The sequence below is a fragment of the Heteronotia binoei genome, chromosome 6 (genome assembly GCF_032191835.1).
Source record: "Heteronotia binoei isolate CCM8104 ecotype False Entrance Well chromosome 6, APGP_CSIRO_Hbin_v1, whole genome shotgun sequence".
In the NCBI taxonomy this organism is placed as follows: domain Eukaryota; kingdom Metazoa; phylum Chordata; class Lepidosauria; order Squamata; family Gekkonidae; genus Heteronotia; species Heteronotia binoei.
Window position 1 is genome coordinate 90,856,560 of NC_083228.1, and position 24,160 is coordinate 90,880,719.

The 24,160-nt window shown below is 40.6% G+C and overlaps 1 protein-coding gene across 1 annotated transcript in view; it reads right to left on the bottom strand.

The window, feature by feature from the left end:
• LOC132574045 (glypican-5-like) overlaps positions 1–24,160 on the bottom strand; it is a 704,341-nt gene that overhangs the window by 511,394 nt on the left and 168,787 nt on the right. Inside the window, exon 3 of the mRNA XM_060242150.1 lies at positions 8,600–9,294. Within this exon, the coding sequence (XP_060098133.1) occupies positions 8,600–9,294 (695 nt within the window). The remainder of the gene's footprint in view (positions 1–8,599; positions 9,295–24,160) is intronic.

Below are 24,160 nucleotides of genomic sequence, written 5' to 3' on the forward strand. Positions count from 1 at the left end.
TCATGCTCCTCTTCTCTGTGGGACTTCCTTCCAGTTTTGCGCAAGCTGCCCTGGGGCTGCAACTCACTTTGCCTCTTTTGTGCAGCAAGCAAGATCCTCTAAAAACTGTTTTCTGCTTCCTGAGTGAAAGAGGCAGAGTGAGTTGCAGTCCCAGGGCAGCTTGTGTGAAATCCAACGAAAGCCCCACAGAGAAGAGGAGTGTGAGACTAGGACAAGGCTAGTGGGGAATTGGTCTGGGTGTAGACAATATTAGGAGCCTTTTGGTGCAAGGTTGAACCAATGGATCCAAACCAGACTAGAGTTGAAGTTAATTCTTTTTCTTTGTTTGTCTGAATTAAGCTGTTTTGATTCCCCAGTGGGGAGAAAGCAGGATAGAAACACTTAAACAAGTGTCTCTTGAATGATTTGGGATCTCTAGCCCAGGATGTTCTCTAGGATGATCTCTAGAATTTCCTCAGTAGAACAGGCTTCCTCAAGAGGTGGTGGGCTCTCCTTCCTTGGAGGTTTTTAAACAGAGGCTAGGTGGCCATCTGACAGCAATGAAGATCCTGTGAAGGGGAGGTATTTGTGAGTTTCCTGTGTTGTGCAGGGTGTTGGACTAGATGACCCTGGATGTCCCTTCCAACTCTATGATTCTATGTTGAAAACTGCAATTATTTATCTGATACATTTACATAATGCCTTTCTGTCACTATGTTCAAGGTAGTTTACGTTTCAAAATAACACAATATAACTTACACAAAGGAAAAGGGAAGAGGAAAACAAGCAAATTCATGTGCTAGCTTTTAAATTTGTTTATAAGTATATAAGCACTTGGACTTTGTGAGATCTTGATACACCGACGTTCAGAGCAAAACCAAAAGCAAGTGGAAGAAGTTCTTGACACATCCACATTTGGTTGTTGGGTTTTTTGGAGGGTCCAAGGAGAAATAAGGATATGCTCACCAAATTAGATTAATTACAATTCATTTGACTTAGAGCAATGGACTAAAGCTTAATTATCAATTGTATTAGAAATGATCCTGTAGAAAAACTGCAATTTCCAAGCCTCTTTTTCTAATACTATTGAGATTTCCTAGAACTCATTTAAAGCAGGTAATCTAAATAAAAACAGATTTTATCTTGCTAGGGTTTTTTTCACCAATACAGAGGTGAGAGTATATCACAATAATGCTTTTTCATTGCATATTACCTAACATACAAAACCAAGGTGCTAGTTTAAGCCTATAATTCATGGGACACTACCTGATACCATATGTCCTATCATATATTGTGCCCACACATGCCTGGATGCTGTACAATCATTGTGCTGTAGCAACTAATTCACAACTGGACTGTCATTCACACAATAAAATCCACTTGTCAATAATTGCTATACCTATAGACCACCCATGTAATGATAAAGCCATAATCCCCAATTACGTTCTTAAATATGTTTTTTCAGAAGCTTTGGCTTGGTTTTGGAGGTGAAAGATTAAGTCTGATGAAGTGATCGAAATTTTTTCTGATGTTTTAATCTGATCAAGTTGTATTGTAAACAAATACCATCAAAAATGTACTTTTTAAGACCAGATGCTCTGGGAACCTCTGTGGCGTGGCTGGCTAAACAAAGCAGCAGCACAAGGTGCAAGGGAGTCAAACTTTGGTTCTAAATTCAAATTTGGCACCTGGTGTGCCAAACAAGGTCTGAAGGACTAAAGTGTACAGCTATACTGGCTAGAGGGAGCAATTTCAGAAAAACTTGTAACTCCGCAATTTATTTATTTTATTTATTTTTATTTTATTGGATTTATATCTCACCCTCCCTGCAAGCAGGCTCAGGGCAGCTATAGAGCAGTTGACTCTGGAGTAAACTGTCCTCAAATACTTCCAGAGCTTTTTTTGAGCAGGATACAGTTCCATCTGGCTTGGCATCAGGGGGTGTGGTCTAATATGCAAATGAGTTCATGTGGGGCTTTTCTACCAAAACAAAGCTCTGAGTATTTCACATGAAGCTGCCTTATACTGAATCAGACACTTTGTCCATCAGAGTCAGAATTACCTACTCAGACTATCCAGTGGCTCTCCAGGGACTCAGGCAAAGGTCTTTCACATCACCTCCTGCCTCATCCTTTTAATTGGAGGTGCCGGGGACTGAACCTGGGACCTTCTGCATGCAAAGCCGATACTCTGCCAGTGAGCCACAGTCTCTCCCCCTTAAATCCCATACATCCTCCACAACTTTTTCTTTTTCTTTTCATAATCCAAAAGCTTTACAGCTGCCTGTGCCCTATGTTAAAGGAATGTTTATATATCCACCAGAACTTGAAAAAACTAGATTGATGACATAATTATGTCAACCATAAAAAAAAAATTTGGGGATTACAGCTATAAAGGAATGAGACAGAAAACCTCTCTCAGAACATTCATTAGGATGGGTGGAAGAACTAATGATTCCATTCAAACAAAAACAACACCTTCTATATATAAACTCACTTATGCAGGATTTAAGCAAGCAAACAAACAATATCATTACTTGGAATCAATGTTTCACAAACATCAGCAAGACGAGAGAAAAAAATCCTGATCTCTAACACTATCAACACAAGTCTGTTTACAGCACTTACAGTACAATCCTAAAGAGACTTATTCCAGTCTAAACCCATTAAAATGAATAGGCTTAGACTGGTGTAACTCTCTTTAGAATTGCACTGTAAATGTCCTATAAGAGAGGCACAATACATTTGCTATGTCCTATACACTTTTTTATACTTCGTATTTTATACTGTTTTAATTTTTTTATTACTTCTGTTTTTATACTGCTTTGAACTGCTCTGAGCCTTACTTAGTGGGGGAAAGGGTGGTATATAAATAAATAAAAGCACAGCAAAAGAAATGTTGAAACAATGGTAACATAATACCTGTATTTAGAGGGGTACATGGAATATTCCATGAAGAGCAAGGTTTTCTGTACAGAAACTGTTATAAAGTTTCCCACCATAGCTATAGCCATCTGCCCACTGGGCTACCCTGTTGTTTCCCTTGGTTAATCATTCCTATAGTGACTTTGTACAATCCTTACTCTGCTTCATACTATGTGCGCTAAAGTATTATTATAGATGACACTGAAGCTATTACTGGCCCAGTGTATGAGGAGCTCAGCAAATGTTTTCAGTGCCATAAGTGTTTTCAACATCCTTGTCCATACTACACTATCCAGTAAACCACACTCAGTCTTTGCCAGTCTTCTCCATATCCTTAAAGATCATTAAATAAATTCCATTTGGTGAGACAGTAACTTCCTTTCCTGCTAGACTGCCTCCTGACATTTCTTATTTATGCTTCCATAATATTGAGGCTACTGTATGTGAAGCTGTACCTGAAGATCATTTGGAAGATGCAGTTTGTGTGGAAGATATTACCATTTCATTGGTGGCGTCCACCTCTATAGCTTTCTTATAACAATTCAAGAAACCATTCTGGTCTATCCAAAGTATTTTTTGTATGTCTTTACTCTGTATCCTATCATGCTTAGGGTTGCTAGTTGCCTTCCTCATGAAAGCAGAGGGATTGGGGGGGGGGGGGTATTCCAGGGGGGGTGGGACTGGTGATGTGCTCAAAATCAAGGTGATAGTTTAAGCCTACAAACCATAGAGTATTGCCCAAAAAGTACGGTGTTGCCCCCAACATCACCAGTGTGATAGCATCACTTCTGGAAATGACATCAGCTACATAAGGTGACATCTGTTTGGGGGTGGGGTTTCCCCACTGACCAGCTGGCTGACAGCAGGCAGAAGTTCACAAAATCGGGGGATCCCTCATCCCCAGTAGACAAATGGTAACCCTAATCATGCTCTTTAAGGTCAGCTTGGATAACTATCTGGAAGCACTTGGATAACTTGTTTCAACTGACTTGGGGTGGGTTTGATCTAGATATCTGGGTGACCAGAGGAAGGACCCTGCTCTGCACTTCTTCCTTTGGTCTTGTACTTAGGTCAGGACCTGCCCTCATCTAGCCTTGACACGGGAGGCTCATCAGATGGGGAGCTACCAACCTCCTCTGTCAGGGCTGGGCTAGGGCAGATCCTCTTGACAGCTTCCTACCTTCCAGCTCCAAATGTGCAATCCTCCTCTCTTCCATTTGTCCTAACTTCTATTAGATTAATGTTTCTTATCTTCTTACTCTTGGGTTGTCTGACCTCAAATTCTCCTCCTGCAAACTAGCTAGCTATAGGTCAACCCAGCTGGCACCATAAGGCAAGTAGGATTTCTTCCAGCATGGCACACAATTAGATTCTAGCAGATGAAACAGAAAAATAATGGCTATGATTGCTGACGCTGCAGACTGTGGAGGACCTACATTAGCTGAAGTAGTTGGGTAGCAGCCAGCATCATTGAACAAATGGTCCTATGTTAGAGAGAAATGCATGAAGTCAAATAGCGGTTTAATATCTTAATGGCAACCTTTCACACGTACTAGGCAGGTATTTCAGGCAGCTCCCTTGACTTAAATGGAAAAGATCACTTTAGGCTACTTCTGCAGTTCAATCCAAAGCATAGTTTTGCTTGCAAGTGCTGTGAGCCCCTAAGTTAAGGACAGTGAATGCTTTACTTAACCTTTTTTTTAACCAACTAAGTAAAAATAACCAACTTTCCATTATTCATTGCCAAGTCCTCAATTAGCTAAAAGAAATTCTTTATGCTAATACATAGCCTTCCCATAGCTATTAAAAAAATGTTAACCGTTTCCTCAAAAGAGCATAGTTGTTAATTAAAACTGCCTCAGGGCACATGAAAACTAGAGGTAGGCATCTTTTATTGGAAGACATTTTCCATAACTACCATATTTACTGTTGAATAATACCAGGTGTTTCTGAAATGAAATTCACACAAGACACACATTCCTGAAGCAGAAATTAAAGCTGAACAAATAGCAAATTAATGCTGTATAGAGAATCTGACTGTAAACACATGATGCATACAGCAATTATGAGTACTGCAAGTACCATTTTTCTATTTCTAACAAGGGAGATGATGTAAAGCTGTCAACTAAATCTCTGTAATCCACAGAATGTGCTGAGCAAGTCAGTCAGCACACATCAAGTGCTCTTGGTTCATCGTTGCAAAGCAACCAGAGCTAGAAATAGAATGCTAAAAGATGGATTTAAAATGTGGTGCCATTCCTGACACAAATCTGATTTTTTTCTGTAATAAAACGAGCAATTGCCCACACACAAGAGTTAGACTTCAAAGTTAAGCAGTGGCATTCACTCCATATATCATGTAGACTCATATTTGCATTTCATATAAATAAAAAAGCCACATGACTACTATCAAAGATTTCAGGTTTTCACGGCTGGTAACATCATTAGGGTTTGTAGAATCTTTCAGGCTCAAGTGCCGTGTTCTACTGGAGAAAGTTTTCCTTCCAGACGTTTCGTTCTCAGCTGCGGAGAACATCCTCAGTGGCGTTGCAGCCGGAGCAGGCGCTCTGACCTTCTTGGCTGCTGTGCATTGAGTGGGGCCAGGGCTGCTGGACAGCTGCTATTTCTAGGCTGTAGAGGGTGTGATGAAAGGGCAATTGGTTTGTGGATGTGCCCATTGTTTGGTGGGGCTTCCTGGAAGGGTAGTGATAAGGAAAATGCCTGTTGAATGTGACCATTGTTCTGTGTTAATTGCTGGGAGGGTTGGAAGGGGTGTGAAGATAAGGAAGATGGATGTTGACTGTGCTGATTGTTCTGTGGGATGTGCTGGTTGTTCTGAGACTTTCTGCAATTTATAGTCTGTAGGGTGTTTTGCAGAGCTGGGTACCAAGATTGGTGGATGAAAATGCCTTCTTCCTTTTTGTTAAAATTGTGCTGGTGTTTGTAAATCTCAATAGCTTCTCTGTTCAGGCGGGTATGATAATGTGAGACCGTAGAAAGGACTTCAGTTCTTTCAGTTTTCTATCCAATTAGGATTTTGGAAGAATATTGAACATTACTTATAATTTTAAGAATACTGGTTCTAGTTTCATTTAACTTAAAAAACTAGAAGGAACATTGTTAAAAATTTCATAGTAATGAAATTTTGCATGATAGGACATATTTGTGGCCACCCTCATATCTCCAGGTATTTCTAAGCTGAGAGTTAGCATCCCTAAACACAGTTGTCATGTCTTTTGGTTGACAACAGCATTGTACTTTGCACCACTAGCCATTGTAATAATATCTGGCCTAAAATTAAGCTATTTCATTGAGGATATTAGTGGTTGAGATTATAAGAAATTCTATTTAATGTTGACAGTCTACTGTTTATTTTTTGAAACTGAAAAGCACCTGTTCTGCTCTTAGCTTTGAAAGTAAAGTTTTCCTATCTGACGTATGCTTCTGGGTACCAAGATTAAATACTAAAACTGTCTTCACTTCCTTTCCTTCTCAAGGTGAAAGGGAGCCCCTGAATATTTAATTAATACCCCCAATAATAATATTTGCCATATTGAGCAAAAATATGCTTTGTCTTCAAACTAAGGGGTCTGTTGTAAAACTGCCGTTAGAAACTGACTACCGCTCAACGGGTGTGAGCTCCAGCTGTAAGATTAGTAAGGGAACAACCTCCTACAGGCGACTTGCTGTATATAGATAAGTAAGGAAACTTAGTCATGGAATTTTACCAGGGGGAACTTAGTGGAGGTTCTGATTATTTGAAATCAGATAAGCTTATGTGCCTGCCTGCTTGTTTTCTGTGTTAATAAAACTGCTGTATGTAGAATGATTTTAACTCAGACATTTTGCGGGCCCGTGCCCGACTGGGTCCTACCTTCTGGTACCAGAAAGTAAACCTCGCTTCAAACCAGTAAGTCTATGAGGACCTCATTATTTCTCTGCTTCAAAGGCTTTCCAGTGTTTTCCAGGCCCCTCCCCAAGAGAAAAACCAGAAGTCACCATAGAAACCATCCTTCCAGAGTCATGCTTTTCATTTTTCTTTGCATAGTCCTAGATTGGCCTTCATCTTTATTTTGAACACTGTTAGAGTTGCAAGTCTCCAGATGAGGGCTGGATATCTCCTAGAATTATAGCTGATGTCCAGATTACATCATTCACTTATTTATTATTTATTTATTTAAAATATTTATTCCACTTCTCCTGGAGAACATGGCTGCGTTGGAAATTGGACTGCATGGCATTATACCCTACCAAGGTCCTCTCCCTCCCTAAACTTCACTCTCCCAAGTGCCACCCTCATATCTCCAGGTATTGCTAAGCCCAGAGTTAGCATCCCTAAACACAGTTGTCATGTCTTTTGGTTGACAACAGCATTGTACTTTGTGTAAATCCAGACAGCTGCACCACTAGCCTAAAATTAAGCTATTTCATTGAGGATCTATCAGTTATGTGCTCCTATTTTTTACCTTAAACTTTATGATTATCTCCCCACCACATCCCCCAAGCCATTTTCCCTGAAGCCTCAATAACTGGCATTAATAATCCTTTACAGTGCAGTCCTAAGCAGAGTTATCCCCTGTAGCAGTATAATTTTCAGAGTTACACCTAGAGTTGCCATGTTCTTGCTGGAAGTGGGCAACCTCCTTCCCCTACTGGAACTTTCCAGCTGCTATTCAACTAGGTTGTAGAGGAAAAATGGAGAAATGGGGCAATCACCAGCATCCCAAGATGCTGATTTCACTTCTGGTATAATCATAAGTGATGTCATCATGATACTAGTAATGTTCTAGCATTCAGACAAAACTCTATAGATGACATCACTTCTGGTTTCACCAGAAGTACACCAGAAGAGACATCAGCAAGTTGCCAGTTATGTCATTTCATTGCCAGCAAGCCCCTGCCACAGTATTGAGTCTCCTGCTGGTTGCCAGCCTTATGCTGTTTATGACGGCACTGTGAACCTGTGGAAGTCAATGAGCTCTGAAGGGGGCTTAGGATGATACTAACAGAAACCTCAATACAGTGAATGTGTTTAATTTGTGGTCCCGCTTTCTTAAAATTCCAGTACTGATTCACATCCTCCAAATTCCTGGGACAATCACTCAGTAATTATCTTTGGGAATCAAATTTTGGTTTTAAAAGAACACTTTAATGATTGGTGATTGAAATGCATTTATATCATAGCTGTCAGTTGATTTATTTTAGCTAATCATCTGCTTTAAAAAACTCAGTTAACTGAGTGCAGTCAAATAATTTGCTTATTATCCCAAGAAGGCAACTTTGGGGGGGGGGGGGACTGAAAAGAAGAAAACAATCCAAAATGTAATATACAAAAACTATCTCTGAATGTTATCTGCTATCACAGGTCACTTTTAAAAGTTCACCTGAGCAGTCTTAATGTCAATCCTTTGATTAAAATTGTCTACTGATAATGTCAGGTTTTTTTTCATTTTCCGCTTGATCAACATGACTACTGACATTCCAATTTAAATAACACTTCTCTGAGAGTCTCTTAATTTCCTTTCAAAATCAGTTCCTAGTAATCTTCCAACTAATTCTTGAATGTTGTGAGGGGAGAGGACTTGTTGACAATTTATGCACACATAAGAAATAACAAACAATTAGCTTTAATACATTTGTCAAAGATTAAAAGGCACAACAGAAATTTTTAAATTATTTTGGAGAACAGTACTTACAGTGGCCGACAGCTGTGGTCCATTCAGTTGTGAATACAAAATGGCCTCATTGACAGAGGACCGAACACCCACCAGTGCCAGTTCCAAATCATGAGATCCAGCCATTTCATTACTGAGATATTCCAGGGTATAAATGTATTCTCTCCACTGAGTATCCAGTTCTGATACACTAGCAAAGCATCCCCTCATTACATTTAGACAATACCCTTCACAAGGTCTGATGAGTGTGAGGCCTTGGCAATGAGGGCAATATTGCATCTTCACTAGGGCTCGGCTACATTCCTTTGTCAAAGTGGTATGCTCAGTGGCATTCAGCACTTCAATGCCCATCCCAAGAGCCTGATTGAACATTCTGCTTGCCCAGAGAGACTTTGCCAGCTCTGTTACAGCTTCTTTAGAATATCGTCCAAACGGGTTGATATCTTGCCGCGTTAGTCTCAGGCATTCTGTATACTCTTCTGACAAATCTGTAATTCCGGGGTTTATTAGGCGGCTGTAAACCAAAGGGAAGAGGCTATCAAAGAACCGGGAAAATGCACTTTCCACTGTGGTCTGAGCACCCAAAAGGTAGAGCGAGATGTCCGTAAAGAGCTCTTTGACAGGTTCAACTGCCTCCTTTGACAGCGACCTGTAGACAGTCTCAAACAGAGAAGTTGTGTGGTTTTCAGCCAAGCGAAGCAATGACTCAAAGGCCGCTGCAAAAAATTGAGACATAGAAGGTAGAGAGAAAAGTCAATGCTTTCTTATCACAGTTCAGCAACACAGACTACAACCTAACAAACATAGATTATGAAATTATATTGGTACATTATTGTATTTTTAGTTTACTGGGCTTGTAACTGGGCTTGTTTCTGACCCAAGCTTTACAGCATTTGAAGGAAAAGCCTATAGAGGTTTGGAAATTGATTCAACACAATGCTGATGTAGATTTTAAGACTTCTGCTCCGAGATCAAAGACAGTGCTTTTTGAATGGTTAGTGGTGTTTTAACATCACATCAAGAAAAAGGATCCAGATGGGTAGCCGTGTTAGTCTGAAGCAAAAGAACAAAGTTTGAGTCCAGTGTCACCTTTAACAACACAAAGTTTAATTCTGGGTATAAGCTTCTGTGTGCCTATACTGATGAAGTGTCCATATTCATGATAGTTTATATTCAGAATTAAACATTGTTGGTCTTAAAGGTGCCACTGGACTCAAACTTTGTTCTAACATCACATCAGTTTCACTGGCAAGATACTTTCAGGGATGGGAGGAACTCAATCTCAAGAATGAAACTGTCAGATCAACACTGCTTTGGGAAATACCCATACTGATTGACAAGTGACATCAAAAGTATCCTTCTAGCAGGTTTCTAGATTAAACCAGCAAGACTGCCGCACAGCATTTCATGTATTTATTTGTAATTATCTGGATAATGGGCATGGAATGTGCCTGTAAAAAAGATCAGACAAAACTTGTATTTAAAAGCAACTTCAGATAATCTGGAGCAGCAACTCAAAGAATATTGAAGGTAATGAATTGTAATAACTATAATGTAATACTAAAATAGCTTTTCATAAGGTTGTACTAAAGCAGTTTCTAAACCCAGATCAAATGGACTGATGGACAAAATTTTTTACCAGTCTTCAAACACAGATCTTCATTCTAACATCTGATACAGAAATGAAAATTTCTTAATCCTGTGTTTTTTATGCATAAATCCCTACAGGTTGCAAACTCAAGGTTTTGCTCCATCCACCCCAACTCATGTATCTTCCATTTCTGTTGAAGTTATAGGTTCTATCCCTACAGCATGGAGGAGCTAAGAGATCAGATGACCAGCTGGGTAAGAGGCAAAACAGTTACATCCTTCATCACCATTCTGGAAATCTTATGTGCATGATAAGTTTCCAGTGTCAGTCTATTTCCACCCCTGCAAAACTAATGCCAGATATAAGGAACACCTTCAACCCAAACATCGAATATATACTTTTATAATTCCCTTCAGAGTAGTTAAAAGGGAAGAGAAATAAAACAGCACTGGGAAAGAAAGGTATTATTTCTACCTCAATTCTTGCAGCATCAGGGATTTAAAGACGTGTGTCTTGTCCATTTTGGAAGGGAACAAAGCTAGACCATACTGACCACATGTCAACAACAACACAAGCTGCTATCTTGGAACCAATGGAATTCCCTTCCATCAGTAGAAGGAAACTTTCTTGCCCACCCCCATTTTGCTGCAGGCCCAAATGGTCCCAAAATGCTGCTTCAGAGAGCAAGGGACCATAAGGGCAAAAGGAGGTTTGCAGTGAAACTAGAGACTGATAAAAATTACACATATTAACCCTTTCCATTAGCAAATGGGTTGGATGAAACCTATTGTATAATTTGAATGTGACTGGCTATCGTTATGCTACTTTGCAATCATTTTAACTATTGCTACTCTAATAACCTTTACGAGACTATAACGTATAATGCAGAATGGATCTGAAATCCTAGTACAGATTTAAAATGGTTCACTCTCAAGCAGAGGCCTAGCTTGCCAAGTTTCAGCTTGAAGCAGGTTTTTACAGCAAGCTGTAAAATTCTGAAAATGGAGTTTATAATGGAAAGACTGACACTGCGATAACTGTAATATCGTTAACAACACAGCTCTGCTCCAATAAAACAGCTTGTATTTGCCAGGACATCTCTATTTAATTTTTTTCACTGTAAGTGAAATACAAACCAAATTTTATTTGATGGGAAAAAAGCTAAGTAATCATTTAAAGCAAATTGTAAGTGTGAAAATAAATGTCACTGAAGTCCATCTCTCTCTCTCTCCCTCTCTCTCTCTCTCATTCATTACTAAACATATTTTATAGAGACATGCATCTGTTGTTGAGAAAAAGATATGAAGGAAATAACTGCAGTCTATTTGACTCCTTACATTCAAAATATAGATGCTTAAAGGAATCAGTCAGAAACACTTTACTTATAGAAAAAAGGAATGGACCAGTGGAAAGAAGCAACAGCCCTGGATTTGCCCAGTGCTGCTTTTGTGGCTGGGGGACTTGGAACCAACTAAGTGGATAAGGGTCTTACCTGGATCCCCAGTGGTATCTGAAAGGTAGCAATCAGTATTGGGCCTTGGCCCCAAATGAGAGCCAATGAGCATCTGGCCCATTGGGGTTTGGGATGGGGCCCCCAAGCAGATCAGATGGCCCAAAGCTTCCCTGGGGTCCACTCTCTGAGGATTTAAGGAGCTGCTGCTGGATACCAGACCTCTCATTCTGCCCAGCTCTAGCTTTTGAGTGTCAAGGGAACCAAGCAGTGCTGTCATGCCCACGTGGAACCTTGGATTCCATCCTGTGCAGTTTCTTCCCCCAGCAGGTGGGCTGGGGTGAGGGTTGGAATCACTGGCCAGCAAGCAGACACCTGATGCTGGATCATGGCTCAATGTTGCACCAAAGGCACCCTGTGATTGTATTCAGATAAAAGCTGTACCCTAACTTCCTCCAGGAAGGTCTTTTGTGGTCTATCCTCCCCTCCCCTCCCCTCACCCCCTCCCTCCCTTGCCCTTGAGGCCACAACAGTTCATACATGTATAAATGTCATCTTATGATAGTTATTACATGGTGATGAGCATAGGTAGAATAGGCTATTGTAGAAATATTTCCAGTGGAACCAGTCCACCTGGTGAGCATTCATCCTGTGTATAGCCTTAGATCAGAAAAATCAAATGAAATTACATGCACACATAAACTGGGCATACAAATGGTTTAACATTGCTCATTTGTAACAAAATTCCCTGTATTCTGTCTGATATAGATCAAAACTGGACACCTGTGCATATCATGCAACACAGATTACAGACAATAAAGTGACAGCAACCCGTGTTCAGAATGGAGCTTTAGTGTGCATGTTTTTGTACTGCATGTTTGTATGGCTGCAATAGGACCTTGCCCAAGGTGGGAAAAGCTACTTAAACCAGTGACACCAGAGCCAGTGTAGTGTAGATGTTAGAGACACCAGAGCCAGTGTGGTGTGGAGGTTAGAGCAGGGGTGTCAAACATGTGGCCCACAGGCCAGATCAGGCCCTCCAGCAACTGGCTGTCATCTGCTTCATTTTCCCTTGCCTGCTTTTTTCAGTCGCCATTTTGTGTTTCTCCCCAGACAGGCCAGAGCAGCAAAACAGCCTTTCCCTCCCCCCCACCCTTTTCCCAAAGGGAGGAGGAGATAGGAGTAGCCTTAGCCAATGAGGGAACTTGGCTCTATAGCTCTGCTGGGTGATTAAGTTTGCCAGGCTCAATTAATTACTCTGCAGAGCTACTGAGACAAGCCTCTCTTCCTTCTAATAAATGGCTGAGGCTCCTCCCCCTCCTCCTGCCCTGGAGAAGGAAAGAAAGAGCCAGAGCTTCCTTTGCCCAGTCCCCATCAACAGGAGAGCTACAAAAAGTGTTTTTAAGACTAGCAACATTTTAGTGAAGGTATGAGCTTTTTGCCTTGCTACAGAGAGAGAGAGAGAGAATTTTGTTGGGCTTGTTATGGGTGTAACTGGGTTCCCCTCCTCTTTTTCACTGTACTCATGCCCTCCAGTCTTTCTCAATAGGAAAGCATGTGAACTATTTAGAGGAGAAATATCAGCATTAGGCTGAGAGTGTGTTCCACCTCAGGTTTACCCAGCAAATTTCCCTTATTTTTTTCTTTCACATTTTCCTTTTATTGGGGGTCTTGAATTTAGACTTCCCAGATAGTAGGCTGACACTGAACACTGTACATGGCTGTCTCTCTGTTCTTGTAGTTGTTTTTTGAGGGGAAGTTGTATTTTTTTTTAGTTGTAGTCATTTTTCTGGGGAAAATTATAGTTTTGTAGACATGCACGTAGCCCTCAGTCTGTACCATGGTGCCTTCACATGTTTTTGACTAGTACTTGAAGCAACTTGTGTACAAAAGCTCACAATGCCCAGATGCTTCATGTTCCTCTGGGTCTTAGGCTCAAAGCATTGACCATGAGTTGTCTGTAATGAATGTCAATGAATCAAAAGTAGGTTTGCAGCTTACAGATGTGCACACCTGAACAGCACATATTCAAGACTGGTACAGCACATTGTCTGCAGTTTTTGATGCAATAATTCATAGCAAGAGCTGACATTTATCAGAGACTGTAAAACAAAATATTGCAAGTGGGCTAATATTTTAAGCATGTTTTATTTTAAACAAAAATATATATTAAATTGTGTGTCTTTGCCCTTTATAAAGTTTATATGTCCACTACTTGGCATTACATTTTATGATACACATGGCTCGGCCTGACAAGGTCTCATTTATGTCAAATCTGACCCTCATAATAAATTAGTTCGACACCCCTGGGTTAGAGTGTTGGACTAGGATGTGGTAGTCCCAGATTCAAATCTTCACTCTGCCATGGAAGCTTGCTGAGTGTTTGGCCAGTCACATACTCTCAGCCTAACTTCCCTCACAGGATTGTTTTCAGCCCCGTAGCCAGAAATTTTGGGGTGGGGGGCCCAGGACATAAAATTTTGGGGAGGCAGGCAGTGGTGGCAAAAACGAGGCTGTGGGGAGAGCTTGGGAGGCAGGGAAGAGCCTGGGGAGAGCAGCGGCAGCAAAAACGGGGCTGCGGGGAGAGCGGGGCAGGCAGGAATGGAGTGGCGATGGCAGCAAAAACAGGGTTGCAGGGAGAGCAGTGGGGAGGGGACACACAGGTGGAAGTGGGGGTTGGGTGGAGGGGCTGTGCCCCCCCTAGGACTCACTGTGGCTATGGGCCTGGTTGTCGTGTGGATAAAATGGAGGAAAGGAAAATGATGTGAGCCGTTTTGGGTCCCCACTGTGGGGAAAGGCAGGGTATAAATAAATAAAACATGGACCTGCATCAAACAACATACATTGTTCCATCTAGATTTTTTTTTTCTGGGCAGCCTCCCTAGATGCTTTTGGGATATAAACAAACATTGGTTTCTTGTATTTACTTTTGCCTACAAAAATCTGTATTTTACAAAGTAGACAAAAAGCAAAAAGAATATTGCCAGTCAGAAGCCTTTGAGCAGTGCCACATATTGTTTTATCATAAACTTTTTAGGTTATTAAGTCTAGAAAATGGAACTCAAATTGCATCGCATTTTGGTTCAGACTAGATTATCTATTAACGCTGACTAAATCAGCATCCTTCATTTGGCTGCGCAAAATAAAAAAGAGTGACCTCTTCATTACAATCAGTAATCCAAATGGCATGTTGTTTTTCTGTAGTTATAAGGCACCATGAGATGGTTTCAGACAATCAAATTGCTGGAATGACAGGGTACTTCCAGCTCTCTAATTAGGAAAAATGATGGTTCATGCAGATGACTACAGTATCACAAAAGAGAATTTCTGCTTCGATAAAACAAAGCAGGCAACTTATTATCTTCTTTGGTGGGTTTTTAAAAAATCATGTACTTTTAATCTGCAACCCACAATTCTTGATAACTCATTCATCAAAGCAACACTCAGTCTTATTAGAAAAAGAGGGTGCCTATTTGGATTGGATAGTGCAGAAATTTTACAGCCATTGAAAAACTTAAAAAGAAAGCAACTTAAATGCAAATTTATTTTAATTAGAACACCCTAACATCTGCCTCCTGGATTTTAATTAGAAAGACTATGCCCCATGCCCTATTAAGAAATGCAAACACTCCACCAAATTATAGCGAGTGTCTGTCTCTCATCACTCTAACGAGAAACAGTGTATAATAGTGAAAAGATAGTGAATAACAGCACAGTCCTAAGCACAATGTTTCACCCTTCTAAGTCAACTAACAGCAGTGGGTTTAGAACAGTGCAGCTCTGCTTAAGGGTGCATTGTAAATGATAACCAATGAAAGTCTTGGGTTAAAATTCCTGCTCTGCAACCAACTTATTACATGGCTTTTGGGAAACCACCCTCTATCTGTCTCAGTCCTCCATTTGCAGTACTGATATAGTGAAAAGACCAAGTTTAAATTGTTATAAGAATTACTGTAATAATCCAGATCTTCAAAAATAGTTCAGGAAGAAAGAAAAGTAAAAATTGTTATGATTACTGTAATAATGTATCTGAAGAACTTTGAATAGCTAACATGTACTATGGAAACATCTGCTGATGGTATTCATACTAGTTTTGATTTGAATGTGTATAAATTACCTATTGAAATTGTGAAAGTAATTCCACCCAAGTGGCAATATACTCTTTCTCTTTAAAATATCTTCGTTTTGGAGCACGACATTTTCCTGCACTGTAAGAAAACTGGATTGCCACCAAATGGCTGTTGCTACTATTATTACAGTCCTATGCTGATTTACTCCTGTCTAAACCCATTTGAATCAATTAGTTTAGACTGGAGTAACTCTACATAGGATTGCACTGGAATTCTGCTACGAGCTGTTAAAAAAATTAAAGACAAAATCTACCCACAGACATACAATATAAACAGGAGGCACACAGGACGATGACAGAAAGGAAGAAATTGTGAACTGACAATTGTTGACCTGTAAAAAATATTAAGATGAATAAAGAACAGAAATAAACCAGATCTTCAAAAATAGCTGAGGAAGACAGAAAAGTATAACTACTTTATGTTAAACAAACACAAAACTTAAGGCATGGCTACATGTCCAATTGTGCTCTCATTCTAAATCCCTTTGTTCTTCCCCAATGTGACACTAAAGATTACTTGAATATATTCACACAATAATATCTTACAAATCAGGGCCTTTTTTTAGCAGAAACACACATGAATGCTGGCTCAGTGTCAGGGGGTATGGCCTAATATGCAAATGAGTTCCTTGCCTTTTTCTACAAAAACAAGCTCTGCTACGAAGTATTTAGTATGCACTGGTTTTATGGAGATTATATTTTGTTTCACTGGTACTTGTTTCTGATACAAAATGTTTCACAGTGTAGCAGAGATGTCCCCAAACCAAAGCTAGGAAAGACTGGATTTCTGGCTCTCACCTGTTTTCACTCAAAGAACTGGTCCTCATTCTAATATCAAGGTATCTGGACAAATAAGCACAGGTACCTGCTTTACCCTTTTGAATGGCATAAAAAATTCCAAGTGTTTTACATCTTTATCCAGGCCTTTGAATTTTTAAAATATATATGCACAATGGTGAATATTTCATGACAATGAGTCAAAGTCATCCTCCAAGGAGAGAGTTCTAACTGTTCAAACATTTTATCCTGTGCTCACAGCATGCTTGACATTGCAGCCAATGTTACGTCCGTGATGGCCAAACACAGCTGATCAAATATAGTTCACCTCTGGAAACTTTACATCTCCACTGCCAGTCTTTTAAAATTAGCACCTGGGGAGGAGCCAAGTTATTAGGAGAGTCCACCCTTGCTTTGACTGTGAATTGGAGGTATCAGGAAGTTCCATGCTAAGCAGCTAACGAGTTTGCCCACAAGGGACCTTGGCTAGTTTGTAGTAAGACAGTGCTTAATGCCCAGCAGAGACAAGATTACCCTATAATTACATACTTTTATCCTGCACACAAACATACTGTGGTTACTCACTTTATGGAGCAGTGGAGACAAACAGGAAGGAGCAGCATCAGTGGACACTGGGATATCACTTTCTGTTTCAGAACAGAACATGACATCATGATGTCATCTAGAAATTTTCAAATATTAACCGTAAAAACCATAGGGATTCAGAAATTTGTAGAGTGCTGTGATGTCTCTTTCTGTTATGAAACAGGATGTCCCAGCAGTTTATGTCCCCTCTTCCAACTCTCCCAGGAATTACCAGCCAAGTGCTTCAGGACACTAGCGTTACCCAAATAGAAGAGAAAAATTAACACAGACCATTTTCGCACACAGCTTACCATGCAGTCACAATCCTGTTCCCTCTGCAGCGTCCGGTCGGATTTCCCACCATCTGCGCCGGAGTTACAGGAAGTGCCATGGCTTTTGCATAGCAAACGTAAACTGGGTTTTAGTGGTTTATGTTTGCTACGCAAAAGCCACAGCACTTCCTGTAACTTCAGCGCAGATGGTGGGAAATCTGACCAGACGCTGTGGAGGGAACAGGATTGTGACTGCGTGGTGAGCTGTGTGCGAAAACGGTCACAATTAGAGAGATACTTCCATTTGGCTGAAAAGTTTCTTTATGCAGTTGTACTGTAGACTCTGAGGAAGCTGGGATTCTTGAGGTTATTCCCTGTATCTGAAGGCAGTCTGCTACATCTGCATTTACAGGCACCTCCACCTCTAAACTACTCCAGGGTCTCCCACAGGGTCTGTGGGTAGTCCTGAAGGAAATACACACATGATCATGGAAGCTTGCCTAAAACATGGACCCTGGAGGTTGAGGGAACAGAATATCTGTCTTTTCTATATGCAATCTGTCCCCACCCCCCCGCATCAGTATCACAGTTCTCAGCATTCCAGCAAGTTCCAGTATGGAGATCTTCTTTTCCTGAAAGTTTCCTTGTCTCTTTAAAGTGTAAATCTTCTTTAGTGACAATTCTCTACAAAACACTTACTCCATTTTTTATGGCCTCTTTCCTGGGCCAAACTTGCTTTAAAGTGTAAACATTTCTATGGAAAGTAGATTTATGGTTCCCTTCCTGGGCTATTCTCTGGGTTACCAAAAACATATTAGCTAGTATCAGCCATCAACCCTACATACACACTAGGATATACCCACTAGGATGTCATTACAAGTTTGGGAAACCTCGTGGTCCTTTGTTCAGATCCATAACCTTGCCCCTCAGGATACCTTCTCTAGTCTATAAAAACAGCCATAGCTTTGTGTGTCACTCTAGGATGCCTAACAGAGTAGCACCCCCAAACTCACAATCTGGGTCCCCTTTGTTCATGATACACTCATCATTCACAATCTCCCTTCTGTGGCTTTCTGGGTGGTAAATATCACCTCATAATTCTCTCTATGGGTGTTTTCGCACTCACGTTTTACTGGCGCCACGACCCTCCTGACGCCGGCGAATCTGCATGGATTTCGCACCAGAAGCGCCGGCGCACCCAGAAGCGCCGGCTACTTCCGTCGCTAAGCCAGCGCAAACGTTTTCCTGCATCTTTGCGATTTCCGTTTGCGCTGGCTTAGCGACGGAAGTAGCCGGCGCTTCTGGGTGCGCCGGCGCTTCTGGTGCGAAATCCATGCAGATTTGCTGGCGTCAGGAGGGTCGTGGCGCCAGTAAAACGTGAGTGCGAAAACGGCCTATGTGTCTAAGCTCCTCCATTTTTCTGTCACCTTTTTTGTATGTGTTATTTGATTACTTTGGTGTGTATGTTTTTAGATTTAACTAGTGTTTTTCAATAAAACAAATTTCCTTCTTACTTGGTCCTAATCATTTCAAGAGTTTTTCTCTTTGAGACTTGCCCTGGTATACACAGATAGTTCCTGTCTGTTATACCCATTTGCCAGCTCAGTCTTCCTGGTAATTCCCCCATCTAAACCAAGACAGGCAATTTGGGTAACAGACTGGCAGGAACAAGTGTCTGACCACACCAAGTATGTGGGAAGGGGAGCAGGCAGGCAGCCAAGTGGCTAGAGAAAGATCCTACCTGGATTCTTAAATGCAGATGGATCTGGAGGGAATAATCAAAGCAACAAAGAGCTGGAGACCAGCCTGCCCTCCTTGCAAGGCATGCAGACACAAGAAAAAGTGATTGAGGGGTCTAGGAAGGGGGCCCATGGGAAAATTAATTATAGATAAAGAGACAGATTGAGAAAAACTAAAACAGTAGATAAAGGTCCATCGCACGAGACAAGAAGGTGAACACAGGATGAAACTATTTCATAAATTGCCACACTGTTCCACCATGAGATCCCAGCCAGTTTGCCCTCTTAATCAACAAACTGCATGTATTTCAGCCCACTATACCTGATCCCCTCATTTGAAGAAGTGTGTTTTTAGCACATGAAAGCTTATATTCTGAATAAAACTTTGTTGGTCTTAAAGGTACAACTTGACTTTGTTCAACTGCTTCAGACCCACAAGGCTGCTCACTTGGATCTATCTACAGCAGGGGTGGCCAACGGTAGCTCTCCAGATGTTTTTTGCCTACAACTCCCATCAGCCCCAGCCAGCATGGCCAATGGCTGGGGCTGATGGGAGCTGTAGGGAAAAAACATCTGGAGAGCTACCGTTGGCCACCCCTGATCTACAGGATGAAACTGGGGATCTGTGTTAAATGAGGTTTCCTGGTGATCTAACTTCAGAATTTAAGCTTCATCTCCACCTGTGCAAACCATAACCAGATGCACAGCATTTCACACTCTGAAGTTTATAGGAAAATGGTGACAATGACAAGATGGCACTGAAAGATGATTGGGAAACTGAGGGGGGCAAGCAGGGGGGAAGCATGCCTGGATCAGAAAAGGAATTTTCATAAAAACCTAGATATGACTTCCATATGGCATCTACTGAGAACAGGAAAAAGCAGATTGTACTGGAGAATATGGGCTCTGTCTATGGTTTCTTTAAAATCAGCCTCAATATACAATCTACAACTCTAACTAATGTTCAGTACTTGAACAAAAAAAAGAGAGAGAAACACTTTTATACTTAGCCGATAAAGGTCCTCTGTTGTTGATCATGCATATGTTACATGACATCTTAGCATTTCATAAATTAGGTCCAGCTTTACCTATATCCTCATTCAGCCCTTCTCTTTTGCCTCTCCAGGGCTGCAAGCATGCACTGATGAATATTTTGTGATTGTTGCACAAAAGTAATAATTCAAAACTAGATTTTCTTGTGTGGATAATACAATTCCAGTTGCCACAATTGCAATAGTGTAGTGATACTTATTCAGTGAGTCACAGAGAACCACATTCTAAATTACCATCAGCCCAAAGATCCACAAATACCTCCATCCCCAGCATAAAGCCTACACCTCAGGAGTAGCTTTTCCATTCTTCCAGTGGCAGCTGCTTCAAGGTGGGAACAACCTGCCAAGCACAATTTCCACTAGGCAAGTGCCTTTCCACTTTCTTTCCACAGGGTGTCACGCTGGGGATTGGTGATCAGAAGAGCTACAGATTGTTCTCAAGCCACTGAGTATCACTACTATAGGGGCAATCTTAGCACAATATGCAATAGCATTTGGTGCAGTCTTATATTAATTCATGAGAATGGATTAATACAGGAGTGTGGAAAAGATCCTATAAGAAGTCTACAGAGAGGAGAGAGAGACAAAATAACCATATCAAATGTATACCACTGTGGTTGGTTGAATAATACAGTAGTTAAAGCATGCAATTCTTAAAATACCATCTGACATGGATAGGGGCCATTTTAAGTCATGCTAACATAAGATGGCAACTTTTTGATTCCAAAAATACTACCCTCGTGAGTTGTGGGATAGTGCGGATGGAGGGGAAAGAATATTCAGAATAAGAACAGAATCCGGTGGCATGCAAGAGAATCTTCTATGCAATCTGGGGAGTTCTGGGTAGAATCTTAGACAATGTAGCAGTTCAAAGAATATTCAGAACAAGAACAGAATCTGGTGGCATGCATGAGAATCTTCTATAGCAGGGGTGGCCAACGGCTGGGGCTGATGGGAGCTGTAGCAAAAAACATCTGGAGAGCTACCGTTGGCCACCCCTATTCTATAGAATCTGGAGAGTTCTGGGTAGAACTTGAGTTCAAAGTGAAGTCTTGCAGAATCTATAATGAATTGCTTTATAGTTTTGTCAAAGATTTAATTTCTCTGCTTGTTGGTTTTGTAGTTCAATTAATATTTGAATGTTTTTGCACACAATTTATCTATGCATGTTATGTCTATGCATAATCTGCACATAATGTATAAATCCAAATTTATGGACACACAATATGAAAAATGTGTTCTTTGAAATGAGCTTGCAGAAAATGAGTAGAAGAACTGCAGGTTCAATTCAAGGGAGATATGAAATCAAAACTATAATTTCTGAAGGTGAAGCAGCACTGATGAAGAAACTGAAATAATTCCTTATTTGCAGGCCTTGGTACAAGTTTCCTCCCAAAGCAGAGTTTTACAGACTAAGAAAAATATTATGTAGCTTGCAATCCTACTGCGTAACATGAAAAGGCAAATGAGTACCACGTGAATACTCATCGCTACTCAGAGAAAGGAAAATGTGCTCATCCTTCTCCCCAGGTGGACCCCCACAGAGAATTTCTGCAGATGGAAGCAAGAATTTTTGCTGACTACCCCCAGGCTGTTCCTTGGGGTCTCACCAGAATATTGAGGGGGGGGACTGGGGGCTATAATAGTAGGAGGGGTGAGAAAGTTGTGCTTCACTGACAAAAATCTTCCATCAGCAAATATTTTTGGTGGGAAACAAGCCACTCTATGCATGATAAAAATATGAGTGTGCATATATATTTCTCACACTATTATGTTGAACTAGAAATGTTATTCTTTGATTTTTAAATTCATTTATAGAAGGAATAAATATGTCCCTAGTGTAATGGCTAAAACACTGTATATCTCAGACAACACAGTCACTCTGAAAGAAGATGTAATGCCCAAGGAGCATATTAAATTACAAAACAACTGAAAACAATGAATACATTAATGTATTTGCAAAACATTTTAATTTCCTGTAAAACCTCAAGTCTGCATTCTTTCCAGTTCTGTATCTGCTGACAGCAACATGTTTAAAACAAACAGAACTTCAGTTTAACCATTCTCTACTGAGCACTTATAATTATTTTACTATTACTTTAATGCTTGCAATGTAGACCCTCCCCAATGGATGCAATTGCTTTAAAACAAGCTGGCAAGAACACGAATGAGGTTACATCAGTGACTTTGTGCAGATAAAATATTTTGGTCCAGAGATCATATTCACTAGAAAATAACAATTTTGTGAACTTGGGAGCTTTGGTCATTTTTTTATTTTATTTTGCATTGTAAAAAGTTTGATTCAACATTATATTATTAATCTAATGATAACATGCACCATTGAATGACCAACTGTTGCAATTTATTACCCATTTATCCCAAACCTGTGTAACCTGGGTAATTCTCTGAATTATGAATTTAAGGAAAATGCACAGCTATTGTGACAGTATAGTGTCTGAGTCTGCCCCACCCCCAGTGACTAGAAAGCCAAGCATGTTTGAATTTCTGTTTGGGTCAGCAGTGTGAAAGAACCTTTCAGCCCCTGCCAGGTGGTAGACCACATGAAAGGTACTACTAGGATGAAGAAGGAGCCTCCATATCTCCAGCCAGCTGTAGAGGGTGTTTTCCAAGTGGAACTCCTTAGCCTGATATAGAGGGATGTGCCCTAGGGTCCCAAAGTTTGCTCCTCAAGGATGCCTGGAGAACTCTTGGAGGAGGAAGACAGCTGGGACAGATCAGGCAGGTGAAAGGGGCAATCCAAGGGAGGTCCCAGGAATCCAGAAAACAGGAACCAGAGAGAAAGGGGCAGGACAAGGCAAGGAGTTAAATAGGGAGAAAAGGATAAAGGGCTGTTATCATTTCATACAGGATTGAAAGGCACAGGCCTCCGGGACTAGAAAGAGTCCAGTTCATGTAGACTAAAAACCCAACCTCCAAGAACTTTGAAGCTTGCAGGATAGGGCAGGGTATAAATTTTAAAAATTAAATTAAATTAAATTAAATTAGAAAGCCTATAAGCCCATGTGTCGGCAGGGCTTTTTTGAGCAGGCGTGTACAAGAACACAGTTCCAGCTGGCTTGCTGTCAGGGAGTGTGGCCTCATATGCAAATGAGAATCTGCTGGGCTTTTTCTACAAAAAAAGTCCTGTGTGTCAGTGGGGTGTGACATTATCATACTAGTGCCAGAAATTCCCCAAGATGCACACTACTGAAAAGGAAAGGAAATGTGTTTGAGCCAGCACAGGAGGCAATAAGCCTTGAAATGTCATTCTTGCCTTTAGTGCACTACCAAAGGGAAGTGGGTTCCAATGTTGAGACTGCCTTCCCCTTCTACGTTATATAGCTGGCCTTTGATTATAAAAATATACAAGCTCTTGCCATGTCTCTTTGAACCCTGAGGTGGGTTAATTCATAATTTAAAATGTACTTCTTTCTTTCTGCCTTTTAAAATAGTGATGATTCAGTTTTCACAAAGACACCTGTAAATCAAATTTACCTTGTTCTCAATGTCTATTTCTTCTCAAGTCAAACAGCCCACATTGTTAGCAGCTGGACTCCTCCTCAACTAAGAGCATCTCTGGGGCAAGCACTACCAGGGCCTGGGCAGGCCAAGGCACTAATTAAACATGGATGGCAAACTGCATAGCTCCATGGGAAAATGAGAGGAATATACTTTTATTAATTCTGGAGGTGATCAGAACAGATATCTTTCCAGTCTGGGCAAGTATTGAGGACTTGCAAAATGGAAAAGTGAAAATTTTGCGCCTGGGAAGATTTTACCAAAGCTGGCTTTTTTGTTTCAAATGTTACCAATCTATATGTACAAAAAACCTTTATTTAAAAAAAAAATGACAGAAAATGCTGAATACTTTTATATGGAATGGGAAGAAACCAATAATAAGATTTAAAGTATTACAGGACGAAAAAAGAGGCGGTTTTATGGCACCAAATATTAAACTACAATGTTTCTAGTGAAATTTGAGAGCAC